This window comes from Leishmania major, chromosome 36, assembly GCF_000002725.2.
Source record: "Leishmania major strain Friedlin complete genome, chromosome 36".
Taxonomy (NCBI): domain Eukaryota; phylum Euglenozoa; class Kinetoplastea; order Trypanosomatida; family Trypanosomatidae; genus Leishmania; species Leishmania major.
In genome coordinates, this window is record NC_007287.2 from 467001 (window position 1) to 485096 (window position 18096).

General features: G+C 62.1%; 7 protein-coding genes across 7 annotated transcripts; all 7 read left to right on the forward strand.

Annotated features, from left to right (window-relative positions):
- Positions 1-1202: 1202 nt before the first annotated feature.
- On the forward strand, positions 1203-1778 carry LMJF_36_1270 (amastin-like surface protein-like protein; the record flags this gene model as incomplete). Its single annotated transcript, XM_001686647.1, has 1 exon — positions 1203-1778. The coding sequence occupies one exon, from the start codon at positions 1203-1205 to the stop codon at positions 1776-1778; it is 576 nt and encodes a 191-aa protein (XP_001686699.1).
- Positions 1779-4757: 2979 nt separating this feature from the next.
- Positions 4758-6536, forward strand: LMJF_36_1280 (tuzin-like protein; the record flags this gene model as incomplete). The annotated part of the gene is made up of 1 exon (XM_001686648.1): positions 4758-6536. The coding sequence occupies one exon, from the start codon at positions 4758-4760 to the stop codon at positions 6534-6536; it is 1779 nt and encodes a 592-aa protein (XP_001686700.1).
- Positions 6537-8222: 1686 nt separating this feature from the next.
- Positions 8223-9257, forward strand: LMJF_36_1290 (conserved hypothetical protein; the record flags this gene model as incomplete). The annotated part of the gene is made up of 1 exon (XM_001686649.1): positions 8223-9257. One exon carries the CDS (start codon positions 8223-8225, stop codon positions 9255-9257), a length of 1035 nt encoding a protein of 344 aa, XP_001686701.1.
- A 449-nt stretch (positions 9258-9706) lies between these two features.
- LMJF_36_1300 (conserved hypothetical protein) lies at positions 9707-11542 on the forward strand (the record flags this gene model as incomplete). The annotated part of the gene is made up of 1 exon (XM_001686650.1): positions 9707-11542. One exon carries the CDS (start codon positions 9707-9709, stop codon positions 11540-11542), a length of 1836 nt encoding a protein of 611 aa, XP_001686702.1.
- A 1607-nt stretch (positions 11543-13149) lies between these two features.
- Positions 13150-13923, forward strand: LMJF_36_1310 (conserved hypothetical protein; the record flags this gene model as incomplete). Its single annotated transcript, XM_001686651.1, has 1 exon — positions 13150-13923. The coding sequence occupies one exon, from the start codon at positions 13150-13152 to the stop codon at positions 13921-13923; it is 774 nt and encodes a 257-aa protein (XP_001686703.1).
- Positions 13924-14763: 840 nt separating this feature from the next.
- On the forward strand, positions 14764-16032 carry LMJF_36_1320 (conserved hypothetical protein; the record flags this gene model as incomplete). Its single annotated transcript, XM_001686652.1, has 1 exon — positions 14764-16032. One exon carries the CDS (start codon positions 14764-14766, stop codon positions 16030-16032), a length of 1269 nt encoding a protein of 422 aa, XP_001686704.1.
- A 923-nt stretch (positions 16033-16955) lies between these two features.
- Positions 16956-17906, forward strand: LMJF_36_1330 (conserved hypothetical protein; the record flags this gene model as incomplete). The annotated part of the gene is made up of 1 exon (XM_001686653.1): positions 16956-17906. One exon carries the CDS (start codon positions 16956-16958, stop codon positions 17904-17906), a length of 951 nt encoding a protein of 316 aa, XP_001686705.1.
- Positions 17907-18096: the final 190 nt, after the last annotated feature.

Here is an 18096-nt window from a genome sequence, read left to right on the forward strand (position 1 = left end):
GTCGCCAGCGCCGTGCCTCCTCTCTCTTGCTGCACCGGGCTGCTGAGAGGCTGGTGCGCCTGGTGCCCTGTGGGTCCCGTGGGGGTGAACTGCGCGTCTTGCAGAATGCAGGCCCGTGTACCGACGCTTCGTGACGGGCGCCGGCCAGCCAACAGCGCTGTGCGTCGCTGCGCCCACTGCAGCTGCACTGCGTCCGGCACTGGCGGAGCCACGGGCTGTGCCCTGCATCAGCGCCTCGCTTGCCAAATCAGAAAACAGGAGGTAGGGCACGTATACCCGTTGAATCGCCGGCACAACTCGCGGTGGGCCGGCACCGGCGTGACCGTGCCCGCGAGCCTCTCGGGCGACCTCGCTAGCACAGCCCTGCCCGCGGACACCAAGGGTCGGCAACCGTGCCCGAGGGCGTGCGGCAGGCTCTTTGCCTGCTGTCCATGATCGGTACACTGGACGCTGGGATCCCACGGCGCGGTGTGGCCAGCGTCATCAGCGGAGGCGGACAAGCGTGGCTGACGGAATGAATGAGATGCACGCCGGGTGCGTGATGACTGTGTCCGGGGCGCGGCGACGGCGCAGCACCGCCGAAGCGGTGCCAGAGCGGACCAGCGAAGGGGGGAGGGGCGTGGGAGGCGATGCGGCGCGTGCCAGAGGAGGGTAGCGGGAGGTGCCCCCTTTCCTCCCCCCGTCCTGTCCCCGCGTGGCCCCCCGCCCCCGCGGCTGCGCTCCCGTGTCGCCCTCGCTGCCGCTGCGGCGCGTCTGTCGCATCCGCCGGCCCCACCCCTGCCTATGTGCTTGCCTTGCGTGTTTGTGCCAGCCGATGGCCCATGTGCCCCCGCTGCGCGCGCCCCGCCGTGTCACTTGCCTGTCTCCACGCCTCTCTCTCCCCGTCTCTCTTGTCGCCCCTTTTCACTGCTGCCCACGCCGCCCGTCCCTCTACCGCCTCTCACAACACACCCGCGCACAACCGACCGCCCAACAACAACGCGTGCGCGCACACGCCACCGCAACCAAGACATCGCGTCGCCACGCCTCGACTCTCCTCCGCTCTCTCCCGCTCTCCCGTCGGTCCCCTCCTGCCTCTTTGTTTCCGCCTCCTCATTTGTCATCCGCTGTGTGGCAGCGTCTCGCCCGCACCCCCGCCGCTGGTTCTCGCGTCTGCCTCGGCGCCGCTCCTCTTAGTCTCTCGCTCTTGTCCCTTTTCGCCCATGAAGCGCAGTATCCCCCTCGTTGTCTACGTGGTCGTGCAGTTCGTGGCGTTCCTTCTGGTGCTGGCGGGCACGTCGGCTGATATGTTCCGCATCCCGAGGGGCTCTCTTCCAACACTTTGCATCACCCTGTGGGGACTTAGGTTAACATGCAACTCTTCAGGATATGCTGCCTATATCGATGCTACGTTTCGTCCTTGCCCTCACCGTATCGCCCGTTTCCGCCTTGCGCAGGCGTTCGCTCTCATCTCCATCCTCGTGTACGGCGCGGCCTTTGTCCTGGGCTTAGTTTTGCTGTTCTACTGCTCTTTACTCCGCTTGGTCTGCTTGGTGCTGAACATCGTTGGCGCGGTCACCCTGTGCGTTGTGTGGGCGGCCATGGCGGTGACATACAACAAGGATGAACATGCTTTCTGCCGTGCTCTCAAGCTGACCGGCCTTTATGCTGCCGGGTTCGCTCTCTTCCTGGTGGCCTGGATACTGGATATCCTCAACATCATCTTCTTGCTGCTCCCGTGCACGGTCCCGGCCACTAAAGCGAACGAGAAGCCGGAGTCGCCGACAGCGCAAGAGTAGGATGGAGGTAACAGGACGGAGTGGAGGGCGAGCTTGATAGCGGCGCGGCCCCTCCACACAGGCGTGCTCGTGGTGGAGCTGGTGACAGCGAGGATGAGGGTGCGAAGGCTGCTGGTTCCCGTGTCTGCCCTTCGCGGGCCCAGCCCTCTCGCTGCCCTGTCGCGCGTGCGTGCACGCACCCGCTCTCCGCGCACATGGCGAGGAGTCGCTCTCGCCCGCGCTGTCGTCGCCTCGCTCTCTCTTTTCCCGCTGCCTCGCATTGCCCTCGCTGTGCGCGTGCGTCTCGTGACGAGTGTGGCTTTGTGCGTCTTCCCTTCCTCCTCCCACGCGCGGCTCTCGTCGGCGTCTCCGTTCCCTCGCGTTGTGTTGCCGTGCTCATGCGCGCGGCGGCCGGCGCCATGCAGTGGGCAGCGCACACACACTGCGCGCCCACACGCCGACGCATGCCGCCTTCCGCCCACTGACCCCCACCCGCTCACCCTCCCCTGTGAGCTGCTCGCCCTCAGCAGCTGCTGGGACGTGCCCCCGTGACGGCCGCCCGGCGCACCGTTGGCGGAGCGCGGTGGCGGAGGAAGGCGCGGGGTGCCGGCAGGGGGGTCGCCGGGGGCCGGACCGTGTGCGCGGGAAAGGGAGAGCGAAGGCGTGCGGCGAATGCCCCAGCTGGGATGGGCAGGCAGGCGCGACGCAGGGGAGAAGCCGACGCCGTGGCAGGGATGGCGGGAGGCGGAGAGCCGCCCACGGCATCGGTGACGCGCCCGCCCTTCTCCAGCTACGCGCCCCGCCGCGGCGGCCGCGCGTGTTTCTGGTGTCCCCCTCGCGCGCCCGGTGGACTGCGCGGACACGGAGACGGGCGAGGGGGAGGGTGCGAGGTGCCAGAGGAGGTGGTGGCGGTTGCGGGAAGAAGACAGAGCGGGCGAGCGTGCGCAGGCAGCAGCGGCACGGCCGTGCATGGGCACCGCTGCCGAGGAGCGACTGCAGCACCTCGTGCATGCCTGCGTGGTGGTACACGGCGTGTGCGTGTGCGCAGGCGTATGCGCCCCTGTCACCGTCTTCCCCCTCGTTCCGTGAGCGGCCCCCGCGGCCCTCCCTCACTAAGGCTGCCGCTGTTGGCGTGTCTCTGTTTTCGTGCGGTGGTCGCGGGTGCCGCCCCGCGCTCTCGCTTTACTCGACGCTCGTCTCCCTCGAGCTCGCTCGTGCTTGCTGTTCTCTTCTGCGCGCAGAGAGAAGCGTGGTGTGTGCGTGCCCCTCTGCGCCTCTCGTCGCTCCCCGCACCCCCCGCCCCTCATGTGCGCGTGTGCTGGCGGTGGCGGCGGACTGTGGCGACGACGCAGGCAAGGGCAGCAGCCGCGCAGCAGAGCACGCGCATACGCACATACACGCCGACACACGCGGGCAGGGGACTGCAGGCGAAGCAGGACGGGCAAATGCGCGGCGGTACGAGCGAGTGCGAAGGCGGAGCGGAGCAGAGGCGGGGCTGCGTTGCTGCTCGCTCCTCTGGCGTCTGGCTCGAGTCCGTCTGCGTGTGCGCCCCCCGTGTCGCTGTGTCTCCTCGCCTCTCTCTTGTGCGAATTGTTTCGATGGCTTCGTTGCTGGCGCACACCACCGAATCCTCCAGGCTCCACCGTGGGGAGTCGCCACGCCGCATGTGACGCGATGCAGCGGCCTTCAGGAGACGGAGGGGGAGAAGCACGGCATGCAGGCAGACTGCGGGGTCTCACAGGGCCCTGACCTGCGGCTGGGCAACATTCCCCCTCGGCTCGTGCGGCGTGTACGACGACCACCACCTGCCACGCACTGCTGCGCCCTCCCCACCGACAGAGGCCACCGCCTCCGCCCCTGGGGCACAACCCTGAGGGCGGCCCCGCTGGGAGCGCGGCGTGCAGTGCGGCCCGGCGCAGCGGCAGGACGGCTCGTCCTCGGCGACGCGGATGTGGCCGCCGTGCCACAGGGCGTAGGGGTGCCGTGGCTGTAGGCGCGCATGCGCCGGCTTGTGCGTGGTGGAATGGAGGCGGTGAGAAGCAAGTGCATGCCTCGCTGGTTCGCACAGCCATGCGAATCAGCACACCCACCCAACAGCAAAACGGCAGGTGCATACATATATACATATATATATATACATGTTGATCTCTACATATGACTCTCTCTCTATATATATATGGCTGTGTAGGTATATTATGTACCGACAACACCGCCAAACGCCTCGCATTACGTTGTCCTCGCGGACCGCTCGCTTGTTGTCCTCGCCTGGCAGGGCGGAGGGCGTGCGTGCGCTTCTGTCTCCTCTCTTGCTTCCCCTCTGCTTGCTTTGCGGTACGCCTTCCTGCGCGCGTGCCTGCTCGCTATTATGCTTGCTTCCGTTGACCGACTCGTGAAAACCAACAGCGTCACCGCCGCGACTGCCGTCCCCCTCGTCCCCGTGAGGGCAGGGTATAGGGGGTGCAGGCGGCGCTCTTTGCTGCTGCCCGTGGTGCTGCCGCGCCGTGTGCGTGCAGGTGTGTGCACCCGCATGCGTGTGCGTGCCGGTATATATATACATATATATGTGTGTATGTGCGTGTGTACATGTCTGTGTGTGCGCGCGCCCTCTGGCAGCGCAGCCGCCTTCTGTGCCGATGCCTCATCATGTGCCCCACTCCTCTCTCTACTGCACGTTGGCGCGCGGGTCATGGGTGGTTGTCGAGGAAGCGCGGTGATGCAGAGGCGCCCCCCAGCCGTGAGCGGCGCCGTCACCCACACGCCAACACGAGGCACTCCCATGCGCACATGATGGCGCTCACACTCGACCCCCGGTGGAACGCCATGCGGAGAGGCATTGCCGGCATCGGTGTGTGCGCGGTGGATGGTAGAGGTGGTGCGGCCACACCCGGATCTTGTAGGCTCTCTTTGTGTAGCTGTCTCTCGCCGGCGTCGAGTGGTGGATGCGGCGGCGCAGATTCTGCGTTGTCGGAGGGCGGACACTGCCGCGAGTGTGTGTGCGGCATGCGTGGCCGCCTGCCGTCACCGAAGAAGCCGTGGAATAGTCTGGCAGGCGTCTTGGTTGGTGTGCGCGTGACGCACGCGGCGAGCGTTCTCGAGGACCGCCCCGTGGCTCTCGGACGGCTCGTGAGCAGATTGTCGGAGGCGGCCTACAAGGCGGAGATGCTCCGTACTGGCAAGAGGGATCGCGACGGCGAGGACCGCCGCGGCGACGCCGCGCAGCTGCCGGTGGTGGATGCTGGCACGCGGGTGACGGTCAGGACGGAGGGCGATCCCGCGAGCGGGGCCGCGGTGGCGCCGTCCGCCATGCACATGAAGGGCACTATCGCCAAGGTGAACGGCAACGCTACCTACATTATACTAATGGAGAAGGGCGAAGTGGAACTCTCTGTGGCGTCTGAGCGCATTGTGGCGCTGCAGCCGCGGAAGAAGCTGCTCCAGAGCGCTAGGCTGGTGGCGCTGGTAAACTGGCTGCGCTCCTGCGTGCACGACCCGCGCGACGTGGAGGCCATCGCGCTCGTCCTGTTCAGCCGCGGCTGGCGGGCGGAGCGGATGTACCTGCTGGAAGGCGTGGATCTCCTGCCGTTTGTGTTTGTGTCGAGGGTGGAGCTGGACAGTGTTAGCGAGAAGGCGCGGTGGGAGCGCGACCACGACAAGGCGATGCAGATGCTGCGCCGCGAGCGGGTGAAGGATACGAACTTTCGCTATGCCCTGGCCAAGTACAAGGGCACCATGAGCTGCATTGCCGGCGTGCTTGTGGTCGCTTACGTGTTCACGGCGAACCTGCGCGCGTACCGGCGGCAGCAGCGGGGCCATCAGCTCCGGACAGCCATCGAGACCCTCTCCAAGGCTGCCCGGCCAAGGAAGGAGGAGGGTATGCTCGCGGCGGCCGCCGAGGCCTTCGAGGTGAGGCGCGAGGATGAGGAGGCGCTTGTGCGCAGTGTGCTGACGCAGATGGCGCCGTCGCATCCCCGCATCGTGGCCCTCGCCGGTGGCTCTGGCGGCGGCAGGTGTGTGCCGTGTCGCCGCGCGGTGCGCGTGGAGGGGGTGGCGCTGGTTCATGTCGACGTCGGCGGCACGGAGGACACCCTGCGCAGTGTTGTGAGGGCCCTGGGGGTGAGCAACGTGGAGGTGTGCGGCGACCTGCTGGGTTTTGTGGAGGAGGCGATGCGGGGCGCGACCGTGAAGGCCAGCGACGGCGTTCCGTTCTTGGTGATGAGGCTGCGCGAGGGCAGCGATCTGGGCAGGGTGTACGGCGAGGTGGTGAGCCTGGTGAGCGACTGCCAGGCCTGCCATATCGTCCTGGCGGTGCCCATGAAGGCTCTGACCCCTTTGAACGTGTCGTCGCGGAGGCTGGACCTTTACTGCATACCACCCTTCTCCCGCCGGCAGGCGTTCGCCTACGCGGAGCACACGCTGGACGCGCTGGACCTGGTGTGCTTTGTGGAGGTGGTGGGGACGCGCAGCAGCGACGTCGACGAGCTGTGCGCTGCGCTGCGCCAGCGCGGCGTGGACCCGGTCACGTACACGAGCCTCATGCTGGCGCGGGCGATGCGTCGGCTGCAGGCTGCGCTGGGACCACCTGGCTCGCCTGCTCGTGCGGCGATCCGGCAGCTAGCCTCGATGCCATTCGCCGACGGCGTGCGCGATGACGCCACTGGAGCGATGTCGGTGCTCGGGCAGCCAGATGTGCAGGAGATGGTGCTGTACGATCCGGTGCAGCACGAGTGGCGGTTCGCGCAGCAGGTGTACCACACCGCGGCGCGCTGCATCTTGATCTAGTGTGTGTGGACGCGACCGGCGCGTGCGGCCTGGGCTGGGCTGTGCTGGGCTGGGGGGGGGGGGCAGTGCCTTTGCTGCTGCTTGGGCGCTTGTGCGGAGGCGGATGTGGATGCGCTGCCTTCACTGCCGTGTGTTGGCGGGCAGCCGTTGGAGGCACCGCCCACCGCACGGCGACGTGGTTGCTGACAGCTGCGTGCGGGTGCGGGTCTCTGCTGGATCAGTTGCCGAGGGCGACCAAGCTGCGATGGGGGTGGGGGAGGGGTGGACAAGAGCTCTCGCCCGCTGCGGAGACTCCGCCGCCTGTGCTGGGAAAGCAGACGCGCATCGGCAAAAGCGATGCGGCTGACCCACGCGGTGCGTGGGCCGTGCACCGGCGGGGTCGGCGATACACGTGCATACACATGCATAGATATACGTCTGTATATATCTATAGAGAGAGATGTTTGCATGTGCGTGCGTATGCTCTGGCGGAGGTACGCCTTGGGCAGGGGATGCTGCCGGCCAGCTCTCGGGCACTCCTTCGCCTGGTTGCCCCGGCCTCTCCGTCCCAGGCCAGCAGGTGCGTGCGCCAGTGCCCGCGCACGAATGTGGGTACACCCGAGTCCATCATGCCGTGTACCACTGACCCCACTCCATTCGATCCCTCTCTCACGCTGTAGGAAGCGTGCCGTACAGGTGTGGTCTGTCTGCGGCTGTTGTCTCGATGGCGGAGAGGGCGGCGCGCTGGGCAGCGTCTGCAGAGCTGCTTCCAAGCGCGGCAGCTCTCTGCGTGCGGAGCGCTGCGCAGGCGGCGTCGCCAGGAGGGCCCGTCTTTGTGTGGGTGCCGTTGGCCGCAGTCGCGCATTTTGCTGTGGGCTTGCGGGACACCTGGCAGGTGTGCGTCTGCGTGGCGGCGTCGGCGGTGTGCCGTGCGGTGGTGTTGCTCTCAGGTGTGCAGCCCGAGGTGGTGTGTATGCGTCCCAGCAGGGACGCGGCAGCACAGCCGCCACGCCGCTGCTTCGCCGTTGTCGTTGGGAGGAGGGGGAGGGCGTGCAGGTGTGTGCCCGTGCCGTGCTGTGTGAGCACGCAGTCGCCAGCGCCGTGCCTCCTCTCTCTTGCTGCACCGGGCTGCTGAGAGGCTGGTGCGCCTGGTGCCCTGTGGGTCCCGTGGGGGTGAACTGCGCGTCTTGCAGAATGCAGGCCCGTGTACCGACGCTTCGTGACGGGCGCCGGCCAGCCAACAGCGCTGTGCGTCGCTGCGCCCACTGCAGCTGCACTGCGTCCGGCACTGGCGGAGCCACGGGCTGTGCCCTGCATCAGCGCCTCGCTTGCCAAATCAGAAAACAGGAGGTAGGGCACGTATACTCGTTGAATCGCCGGCACAACTCGGCGTGAGCTGGTGCGAGCGTCACGGTTGATCGCACTTCTCGTCAATGAGCCCCCGCCCAGCGCTACCTAGCGATCCGAAGAGTCGGTACTAGACCGTGAGGTAGCACGGTGCGGTGGCCGGGCATCACCGGGCACAACCGAAGTGGTGCTGAAACAGCATGAAACATATCCCCCTTTCGTGAAGAAGAGAAAAAGGTTACTATCACGACGACTGCAAGCGTTGCCGGGTGGAGTCGTGCAATGGAGGTTTTGAAGGTTTGGGGATAATGTATAGCATGAACTGCCAGCCCTCTGTAGACATGCTCGCGATTAAGTGTCATGCTGCCGGCACTCACGTGGCCGTCAAGCGAATGGAGTTGCATTCACGACGGTGGCAGGCCTGTGTGCGGTAACCTCAAAGCAGACAGAGCCAGTCTCAGTCACTCAGCCGCCTCCTTTGCCAATGGCAAGGGTAAAGAGTTTCTGTCGTCGTTTTCATTCTGGTTGACGATCCGCCGTTGCCAAAGCGTTCGCCCCCGCTCCCCTTTCGCCTGCCGGAGATGCGGAGACTTCTGTTGGGGCCTCGCGCCAACCGATAATGATTTTTTTCTCATTCTGTCTCTCTCATGTGGCTCTCATCTCAGTAATGGTCTCCCCCGTATTCCTTCGCATGCTTTTCCCTCGTGGCTCGCCGGTTACCCGCCAGAAAACGTGTTGCGACGTGTTACAAACCTTTTTGTTCATCCTTCTGTTGTCGCTGTGCGAGGGATCTCATCGGCTGTGATTGGCATCATGATGGAAAACTACGATACCACTATCGCAGGAAAGCGACTTACGCGGGAGGATTTAGACCAGCACATTAGGCGGCTAACGGCGCCACGGCGTGAGGTAGAACTACGTGACCCGTTCGAGGTGTGTCCGACGAAGCGAATCTCGCCAGAGGCGCTGTCGAGGATGACGGACCGTCTTTATACCCAGAGCCTCCAGCACAAACAAGAGCGTCTTGCGGCGGCAGAGCAGGCCGCTTACGGTGCGCACACGCGGGGCACCTTACTCAGAGCCTCACCACTTTCACCACAAGACCAGGAGACATCCGTGAAGCGATTGTTCAACGATGCAGTCGAACGGAAGCAGACGAACATGGAGCAGCTCCGCCGACAACACCAATACCACCGCCCCACCAACGAGACAAAGGTCACGCTGAACATGTTCGTACAACATATGTACTACGACCGCCTGGAGGCGAAGAAGAAGACGGAAAAGCGACTTTACGATACATACCTGGCACCGACAGAAATTCACACCGGCACCATTTCTCGCGAGAAAGCCGACGAGGCATCAAATCGCCTGTGTACCACGAAAGCGGGAGCGTAGTTGTCGTGCGGCAAGTCGGTGCTCGCGTAGTTTTTTTGTTTTGTTTTGTTTGTGTCATATGTACACTATGTACGAAGTGTCTGCTCCGTACCCTCTCCCCAACGCTGCAGCTCGTATCCTCAATTCTGATCGTGTGCGCCTGTGAGTGATACGCGCTTGTGGCTGTCTAGCGCGCAAACATGGCGTCGACGCGACGGCGGCACTACCGTGTTCTTTGTTTTTTCTCTTCCTGAGGCCCATTCTGCGAAAAAGAACCGTGACGCACAGAAGAGATGTCTCGCGCTCCGTCTTTGCGGCGGCGTACTGGCCTCCCTCTGCTCCTCATCCACACAGGCGATTTGTGAGCCATGCCTCGTTCACGGACCCATCTTTCTTCACTGGCGCATCTTCTCTTCATATCCTCCTCCCCCCCCCCTCCCCGCTCTCTCGTCGGTGCGTGCGATGCATATATGCATACGTACCTGTATATGTTATCTTTCACACCGCTGTCACGCATTATTAGCTCCGGAGACGACACACACGACGTCATTGAAAGCGGAGAGGTCCTTTTCATTCTGCTCCTGTTTCTCTTCTTGTTTCTGCCAACAGCGTACCGTGGGTGCAATCTCCCCCGCCTCTCACCAACCACGACCACCCACCCCGTGTTTGACATGGCCGACGCCGCGGCGTACCTCAAGCTTGGTAAAAAGATCCAGTCTAGTCGATTTGGAAGGGCCGGCGTGGCTCGAGAGGAAGCGACCGTCAGCCAAAACGACGGATATGCGGCAGCTGCTAGCGACGGTGGGACTGCTGGCGTAGATGTCACCTCCAACAGTACCACAAGTGGTTTGGTTGTGGTGCAAGTGAATGACGCGCAGCGGGAGGTACAACAACTGCCAATGAAAAAGAAAAGGGTGGCGAAGCGATCACGCAGCGGCAGTGACGAAAAGGACCGACCTACAGCACTACCGGTGAAGTCGAACTCGATGGCGACTGCTGAACCCGCGACAAGCACAGGCCAACCCCCCTCAGAGGATTTGTCCACCAGAGGCGTAGTCTTTGAAGATGAGTTAAATTTGACGAATGTGGCGTCGCCCACGGCGCCGGTTCCGCCGGTAGAAGGGGTGGCTCAGCGCATCAATCTCATGGCGAAGTGGTTCCCCGCGTCCTTGCAAGAGCGCAAACTTGACGCGGCGGTGGCGCCCTCCATGATGTTTGTGGAGGCGACCGTCGACCGCGTGAACAAAATGCGTGAATATGTCCTTATCCTCCGTTACGGCATCGAGGATGCGGAGGCGCTCTTGGAAGAAACGCGGCAAACCCAGTCGAATGTATGGGGAAAGAAGTCCGTAGACGGCAACTCGACTCATCAGGGGCCGCGGCGAGAATACTGGGACCTGTCGAGTAGCGAGGTTCGCCAGCTAGTGCGTTCGGTTGGTCTCCCGCGTTTTACGCAGGCGCTGGCTGAGTTTTCAGATGCGGTATTCACCTCGCACTGGTCAGCTGCAGCCGCCGTCTACCGCCTCTTGTCTCGGCGTCGTCGTGTTTGTGCCCCAATGGACTACAACATCAGGGCCTGGCATGAGTATCTCAATACTCACGGGCCAGAAAGCGGGCGCGCGCCACGGCTTTCAGATTTCCTGTGGCTGAGTGCCGCTAGTACCTCGGCGATGTTCACCGCCACGGCAAGCCGGCTGTTGCGCGGCGCGCGCTCTTGCGCGGAACAGATCAGCGTGTCGGATGCTTCGCTGGGCGACAGAGCATCACGCACAGGGTCTGAGGGCGACTTCGGGTCCTCGGATCGACCGAGGTTCTTTGACAACACCGAGACTGCGGCTGAAGAGGAGGAGCCGGTGCCGACGCGCGTCTGGCTGCTGTCCGCGCCTGTTAATTTTCCGACAACGCTTAGTCCTGACCAGCGCGCGGTGCTCTCTTTTCTGCGCTTTCTCATGCCGACCTCTCACTCGTCGCGGGAGCGTACGACCTCGGTGGGCTACGGCGTGTGGCTCTTCGCGGCTTTCAGCGCACTCGACATCCCGCTCGACCCTGACACAGACCGCCTGGCGCATGACCTATTCCGCACCTGCTGCCGACATCTCCGCACACTCGCAGCCTGGCAGGGTGTCTCCGGCAGCACCCGCGACTTGCTGCTGAGCAAGCTTCATCCTCGCAGACCCGACGCTGCTCCGCCTTTGTATGCCTCCCTCGACGACATTTGCAGGGAGGACGTGCTCGCGCTGTACACGATCGTCGTCGTCCTCGCCCGCTTCTTCCGGCAGAACCAGGACCATTTCATGCCTTTGTGAGCGTCTCCACAATGCCGCTGACAGAGGATGATTCACGCGCATTCCTTGCACTGCGCCATTTTTTTCGTCTGTATCCGTATCTCTGTGTGCTTGTGGGAGTGTGTCGGGAGTGACGTGTGTGTGTGCGTGTGCGTGTGCGTGCGTTGGGAATCGACATGGTCACAAGCCCCCTTCGAGCCAGCTTCTAGTATAAGGTCACCAAAAGGGTTACGACAAGTCAGCGGACTCGCCTGCCGTCACGGGCGGCCGCAAAGTGATCCGATACTCCATCATCTGGATCTTGTTAGGAGGCCTGTTTTTTTGTTGTCTTGTTCCAGCGCCTTTGGTGACCTCTGATAGCCAGCGGAGGAGAGGGGGGCGCCGCGTCGTGGTACCACGACCCAGCCGCCCCGGCGCACAGTGCGTGTGTGGGGACGCCAAGCATCGACGGCGTCAGGTGGGGCTGGCGTGAAGAGGGCCGTCAGAGCGATTGGTCGCTACCGGCGTCGGCGGGCAGGTGCCGGGATGGCGCTGCGCCGGCGGCACCCGCGAGGCGGGGGACACGCCGGTGCCACCCGTATGATGCGGCAGAGCGTCAGTGCAGCTCGACCGCACCTCACACCCGGCTCTCGGTCTGCAGTGGTGGGGTGGTGGTGGTCGTGGGGAGGGACCTCTGCGCCGCTCCGGGGGAGCGGCGGTGGTGAGAAGAGTTTGGGGCACAGGCCGTGCTCGGGTGGCTGAGTCAGCGCCTCGCGGCAACGCGTGCCTACCGCTGCTTCGCACCGGGCTGATGGGGGCCTCTGACCGATTGGGAGAGAGTGGAATTGAACTCTTGTTGAACGGCAGAGGAGACGCGGCGGCACCTGATGAAAAAATCGGTTCGTGTCTAACAGAAGCCACCGTGCACGAATTCAATGGGTACTTGCATATTTCTTACAGTTGCACATGATCGGCTATCTGAGGTGCTCATCGTGGGGTTGCCCTTGCGGCTCCCCTGCCCGCTCCTCTTCCTCCTCACGTCCCTCGACCACTATTCCGTCTCTTCTTTTCATTGTGCTTCCTCAATTTTGTGTGTGTGCATGTCTTTGTGGGCCACCTCCTTCCGGCATGGCGATTCGAGGCGGGAGACGACGACGTACACTTTGGGTGCATTTTAGCTTTCTGTGTTGTTTGTATGCGTGCGGACGTGGGCGTGTGTGTGTGTTTGTGAGTCATTGGTGGCATTTTCCGTGTGTTCTCGCGGCATAGAATCCTATCTCATTTCTTGTTTTGTTTTGGTCTTCACCTCCGCATACACAGACACACACACACACACACACAAGCAATACGTATACGCACACATACATACATACATACATACACACCAGAGCACTCGGTGGGCTCCGACGGCGTTTTGAGGAGCTGGTGAAGTTCATCACCTCTTTTTGCTATGGGGTGGGGCGTGGGGGTCGAGTTATGAATACTGAACGCATAGACGACACCAACACATTTCTCACTCCGCTCCCTCTTTCTTCCCAACACCCACCACAAGCACAACGAAAGCCAACACCCTGTCGAACGAGCCTTCTCGCGCTATTTTTGATATCGGAGGCCACGCACGCCGACTCTCACACAGAGGAGTCACTGTCATGTTCACGTTGTTATGTTGCGCAGATTTGGCGGGCAACAAGGTGAACCTCGAGATCGCCCTGGACACCTTTCCGGCCACGCTTCGGGGCCTGGAGAGTGACATTGCTCGTATTTTTAACCGTGAGGTGGAGAAGTCGGGCGCAGTAGAGCACAACGCAAACGTGGCGGAACCCTTTCAAGTAATGAGTGTCTTCGTCTATGATGACGTGCTGCTGCGCTGGACCAAGCTCGAATCACTGACACAACTGCACGAGTACGACCAGCTGTACGTCTTTCAGCCGCAGACGCAGTGGCATGTGGACGTGCAGAAGGAGCTGCCACCCCCGCGGCCACCGGCGCGCAGTCGAGCATCCTCCATAACTGGGGCGTCGGGCACGTTGGCATCGCTGCAGGTCAACGGCTGCGCGTCCTCTCCGTGGCCGAGAAGCGGTATTAGCACTCGAATTTCAGCTGCTGGGGATATCGATACATCGCATTCACCTGTTCCGAGCCGGTCGCCCGCGCGAGCACAGTTGGAGGAGCATCGCCGTGAGGAGGAGCGACTGGCGCACCGGTTGTCAACCCTGCGGAGGGTACGGGAGCATCTCGAGCGTGAGGCACAGCGGGAAGAGGAAGAAGAGCGTCGCCGCCGCTCCCTCGAGACGTACCGGCTGCTGAAGTGCAAGGAGGAAGAAATATGGTCTCAGCGGGACGCATTAGCGAGAGCGGAGGAGGAGTTCCGCCAATTTCTGGCGGAGAAGCAGCGATTGATGGGGCAGTCCCCGTCGCCTTGAGCGAGGGGAAGCCCCCGAAAAATCACATGCCGTCGTCGCACTGGCGACTGCTCCTCACACTGGTGCACGTCTCATCCTTCTCAGCGCGTCCAGCGCCCAGTCCTCCTTTCGCGCCTCCCCTCCGTCACTGGATGTCAAGGCCACTCCCCTCCCCCTCGCCTTCCTCGCTGGACTGTCCATCGCGAATGCACACAGCGAAACGCAACAGAAGAAAATAAAAATGACCTCGTCGAATGTGCATAATGTCAGCTGGCACCCCTGCAGAAGTAGTGGTGGTTCTCGTTCGGCGAAGCGATGTCGGTAACTGGGTAGTAACGAGGCATATAGGCTCGTCGCGAACTAGAAGAGCTTCGTCTAACACACTTCTCTCGCTCGCTCCCTCCCTCTCTCTGCTTGCATGCACGCATATGCTACTTAGACTGGCACCCCTTTGCCGTGCGCCTCTACCGTTTGTTTTGTGTATTCATGTGTGCTTCTTCTCCCTTTCTGCGCTTCCTTCTGTCCTTCCATCTGTCGTGCTTGCACGCCTATCTGACGTGCACACAACCACGTCGTTCTGTAGGACGTCGGTGCCCGCAAAACGCCGCGGTCGTGTTTCTGGTGTATGCGGGACCCTCTGTTCATCGCATCGGGTGTGTCTCGGCGGTGTTTCGTTCGTATTGGGGGGAGGGGGTGGGGGGGGCGCGAAATGCGCAAGTAATTTTGCTTCATAGAACAAACGACCCGACGGTAACCGCAGCGCCCTGCGCGGCCTTGTAGACTCCTTTGCATGAGTGCACTCACGGTAAGGGCACATCCTTTCTTAGTTGCCTTGCTGTGCAGATGCAACCTGGCGCCGAGATGAGATGCGGCTCGTACGCGGCGTTCCGCTCCTCGGGAAGCGCGCTTCGGCGACCGAAATCGGACTACGGCATATCCCTGGAGGCCAGGGATCGTAGCAACGGAAAGGTCCCCCGTAAGAGCACGAGCGCAAGCTCGTGCTCTGCGGTAGAGCAAACAGGGCAGCATCTTGGCTCCCCGCGCTGGCGTTTCGTTCGTGAGACGGCGAGTGTGACGCAGCCCACAGCGACTGTGGCGAGGAGGTCCCCTGCTTTGCTTTCCATCCCACCCGGTCAGCGTACGTCCACGCCGCACCACGGTCAGATGTTGCCGCGTGGTGAACAGCACGTGAGTGTCGCTGGCTCTGATGATTACATGGATGACGCTGCCTCTGCACTTCTCTCGGAACTTCAGCAGGTGGTAGTGCGTGTGTCGCATCAGATGGTCGAGGAGCGGCGCCGTGCTGCTCAACAGCGCAAGCAGATCCGTGCGCTGGAGGCGATCGTGGCGGAGCAAGACGCGATGCTGGATGCCCTGCGAACGCAGTGCGATGCTGCACAGTGTGAGAAGAGCCGGCTTCTGAAAAGCTACCAGCAGGAGTTACGCTGGCGGGGTGCCGACCCTGTTCAGGCGGCTCGACGTAGTCGTGACATTTGCGGCACATCGGGCACGCACGTTTCAGCGGCACAAGTGGATAACGTAGTCCAGGCTGAGTTCCGCCGCCTCTCTACCATTTATGAGTCATGCCCTTTTAGCGGGTTCGACGATGTAAGCCCTGTTGTCGCTGCCGTGTTGCGGTCGCTGGCGACGCAGGTACTTCAGCTGCGGGGTGCTGCGCGAAACGATGAAGCGGAGGCAAGCGATATATCAAAGGACGCGCAGCCTGCTCCGGTGCAGCCTCATGCAACATCTTCATCGCTTCGTGCAAGTGCACGAGGAACTTCGACCTCTTCGCTCATGCCAGCTTTCAACAGGAGCGCACCGACTGACGGCCACGGCAAGGCAGGTGTCGTGGACCGCGTGACGCCCTTGGCGGCGCTAGAAAAGCGGAAGAAAGCATCCATGTTCGCAGCTGCCACAGCGGGACCAAACCATTCTCCCTCGGAGACAGCCGGTCGCACAAATGGCGAGGAGGCTGAGTTGCACCGCGTCGATCTGGACGCCGGGAGGAATGGGGATGCAGATGCAGCAGCATGCATGGCGTCCGAGGCAAGCGCATCGGTGGCGAGCTCCGTGTGCGAGGATGCGGCCTCCATCTTGTCTGACATACGTGCTCGTTACGGTCTGTAATGTAGAGGGGTGCGAACAGCGACAGCGCAGGTGCGAGTTTCGGAAGCAGAGACGCCTCGGGAAAAGGGGTCGTATGGCGAAAAGAAAAGGATGTCCAACCCACGTTTGGCTTGCGTGCGCTTGCATGTCGTCCGAGGCGTGGAGTGCGGTGGGATGCCACACTGCTGCTGGCAACTGGGGCGCCTGGGCATACTCACACTCATGCACTCGCGCACCCAGTTGCAAACTAGTTTGTGATTCGATTTTCCTTTTCTACAGGTGTACCGGTGCGTAGATGTCAATGTGGTTTTGCTTGAGAAACATGTACACACGCCCTCGCAAAGGGGCAGCGCTTGACTTCAATGTAACGAGTGAGGTCCCGCATACTTGCGTAAGTTGCTGTGTCCGTGTGCCCGTCGTCGATTTGTCGTTCACTGGTTTCTGACCAGAAGCCGCGTATTCGCGCGCTTGGGTGATGCTGGTGCATCCTCCACTCCCCCCTCCTCCTCCCCCTCTGCATGAAAGCTGGTCTCATGGTTTGTACGCGTCTGCGCTTCGTTTCAATTCTGTTTCATCCTTATTCTTCATCATCTTCTCCCAGACATGAACGACAATCTACGTAGCCACGCACTTGTCTGACGACGCACCCTTGCGAAATACTTTTCGTTGTTATCTGAGAGGTGGACAATCTGTCCGTCACAGGTGATAGCCCGACCACCCATCCGGTGTCCACGCTGCACATACGCGCGCATAGGCTTCTACCTACCGTCACGCCTTTTCTTTTTCAGCACTCAGTTTCAATGTGGAAAACGGTTTGTCGCAGCAAGGGTGTCACGACTGCAATGCTTCCAGTCCGTTGTCGGCCAGCAATGTATTGCCGTGCCCTCTTGCGCACCCGGTCATCCTTCGTCTCTGGCGTCGTTTCGACGACCGGCCCTGTGCTGATGATGTCGGCGCGGCGATGGTGCGCGACAACGCCGCCACACGGCACCGGCTCCTCCGGTTCACAGTCCATAGATGAGGAGGCTGTCGTTCGCGCTGCCAAGTGGAGTTCGTCCAAATTCGAGGAGCGATTGGGCTTCTGTGCCGGTGAGACTATCACTGAGGAGCGTCTGAAGCGCCACTACCGCATTCTTGCGAAGCACTACCACCCGGACACGGCTGCGGGAAGCGGCAGCAGCAACGGCGTAGGGTATGAGGGGGAGACAAGCGCTGGCAGGGATGGTGCCTTCCAGAACATAAAAGAGGCGTATGATGTGGTCAGCGCGGCGGTGAAACAAGGTGGTCGACGGGGTGGCAATGCCTCGCGCGGGTTCTCCGCGGAAGACTTCGCTGGGGGGTTCGAGTTCTCTGACGAAGCGCGGCGTCGCTCTCAGATGCGACTCCTTGGCGACGCGGTCCTGCTTTTTGTGTTCATGACAGTGGCCTTTATTGGAATTGTGAGCAGCCACAACAAGTCACGCATGCAGTCTCGCTATCTTTGGCACCTGGTCGGGATCTTCTTTATAATTCAACTCTTCCCACGGCTGTTTGCGGCGGCCATCCTCTTCGCTGTGCATTCGATGCATCTGCTCGAGAAAGCAACGCTGCAGGAGCAAGCGGCTATCTCGCTCATCGTGGAGCGGACTGAGAGGGCCTGCTGTGTGCAGCTGGACGGTCTGAGGACCGAGGCGCAGCCGAACGTTGTAGTCCAAGTGACAACGACAGCAGACGCCGACAACGAAGCTACAGAGAGGGTGTCCTCGACACTCACCTTCGACAAGGGCGTCACAGCCTTTACGCTGCCTGTGCCAGCCGATTCGAGCTGTGTCTACCACGTCAAAGCAGTGGATGAGGCACGCAAGATAGTGCTGGTGGATCGGTCGCTCTCGGCGAGGATGCCGGCAGCCGTCTAGCGCACGGCAAATCAGCCTCGACCTTGCCTCTGTGGTTTTGTCATGGCCGCCTTTTGTCCGCTGTCTCCACTAGAGCCACAACGGCAGGTACGAGCTGCTAGCGGGGACGCCTATGGAGAGGGAAGGGTCTCCGGCATATGCGACACATGAATCTCTCGCTTTCGCTTGTCCTTCGGGCACCTGTGTCCCA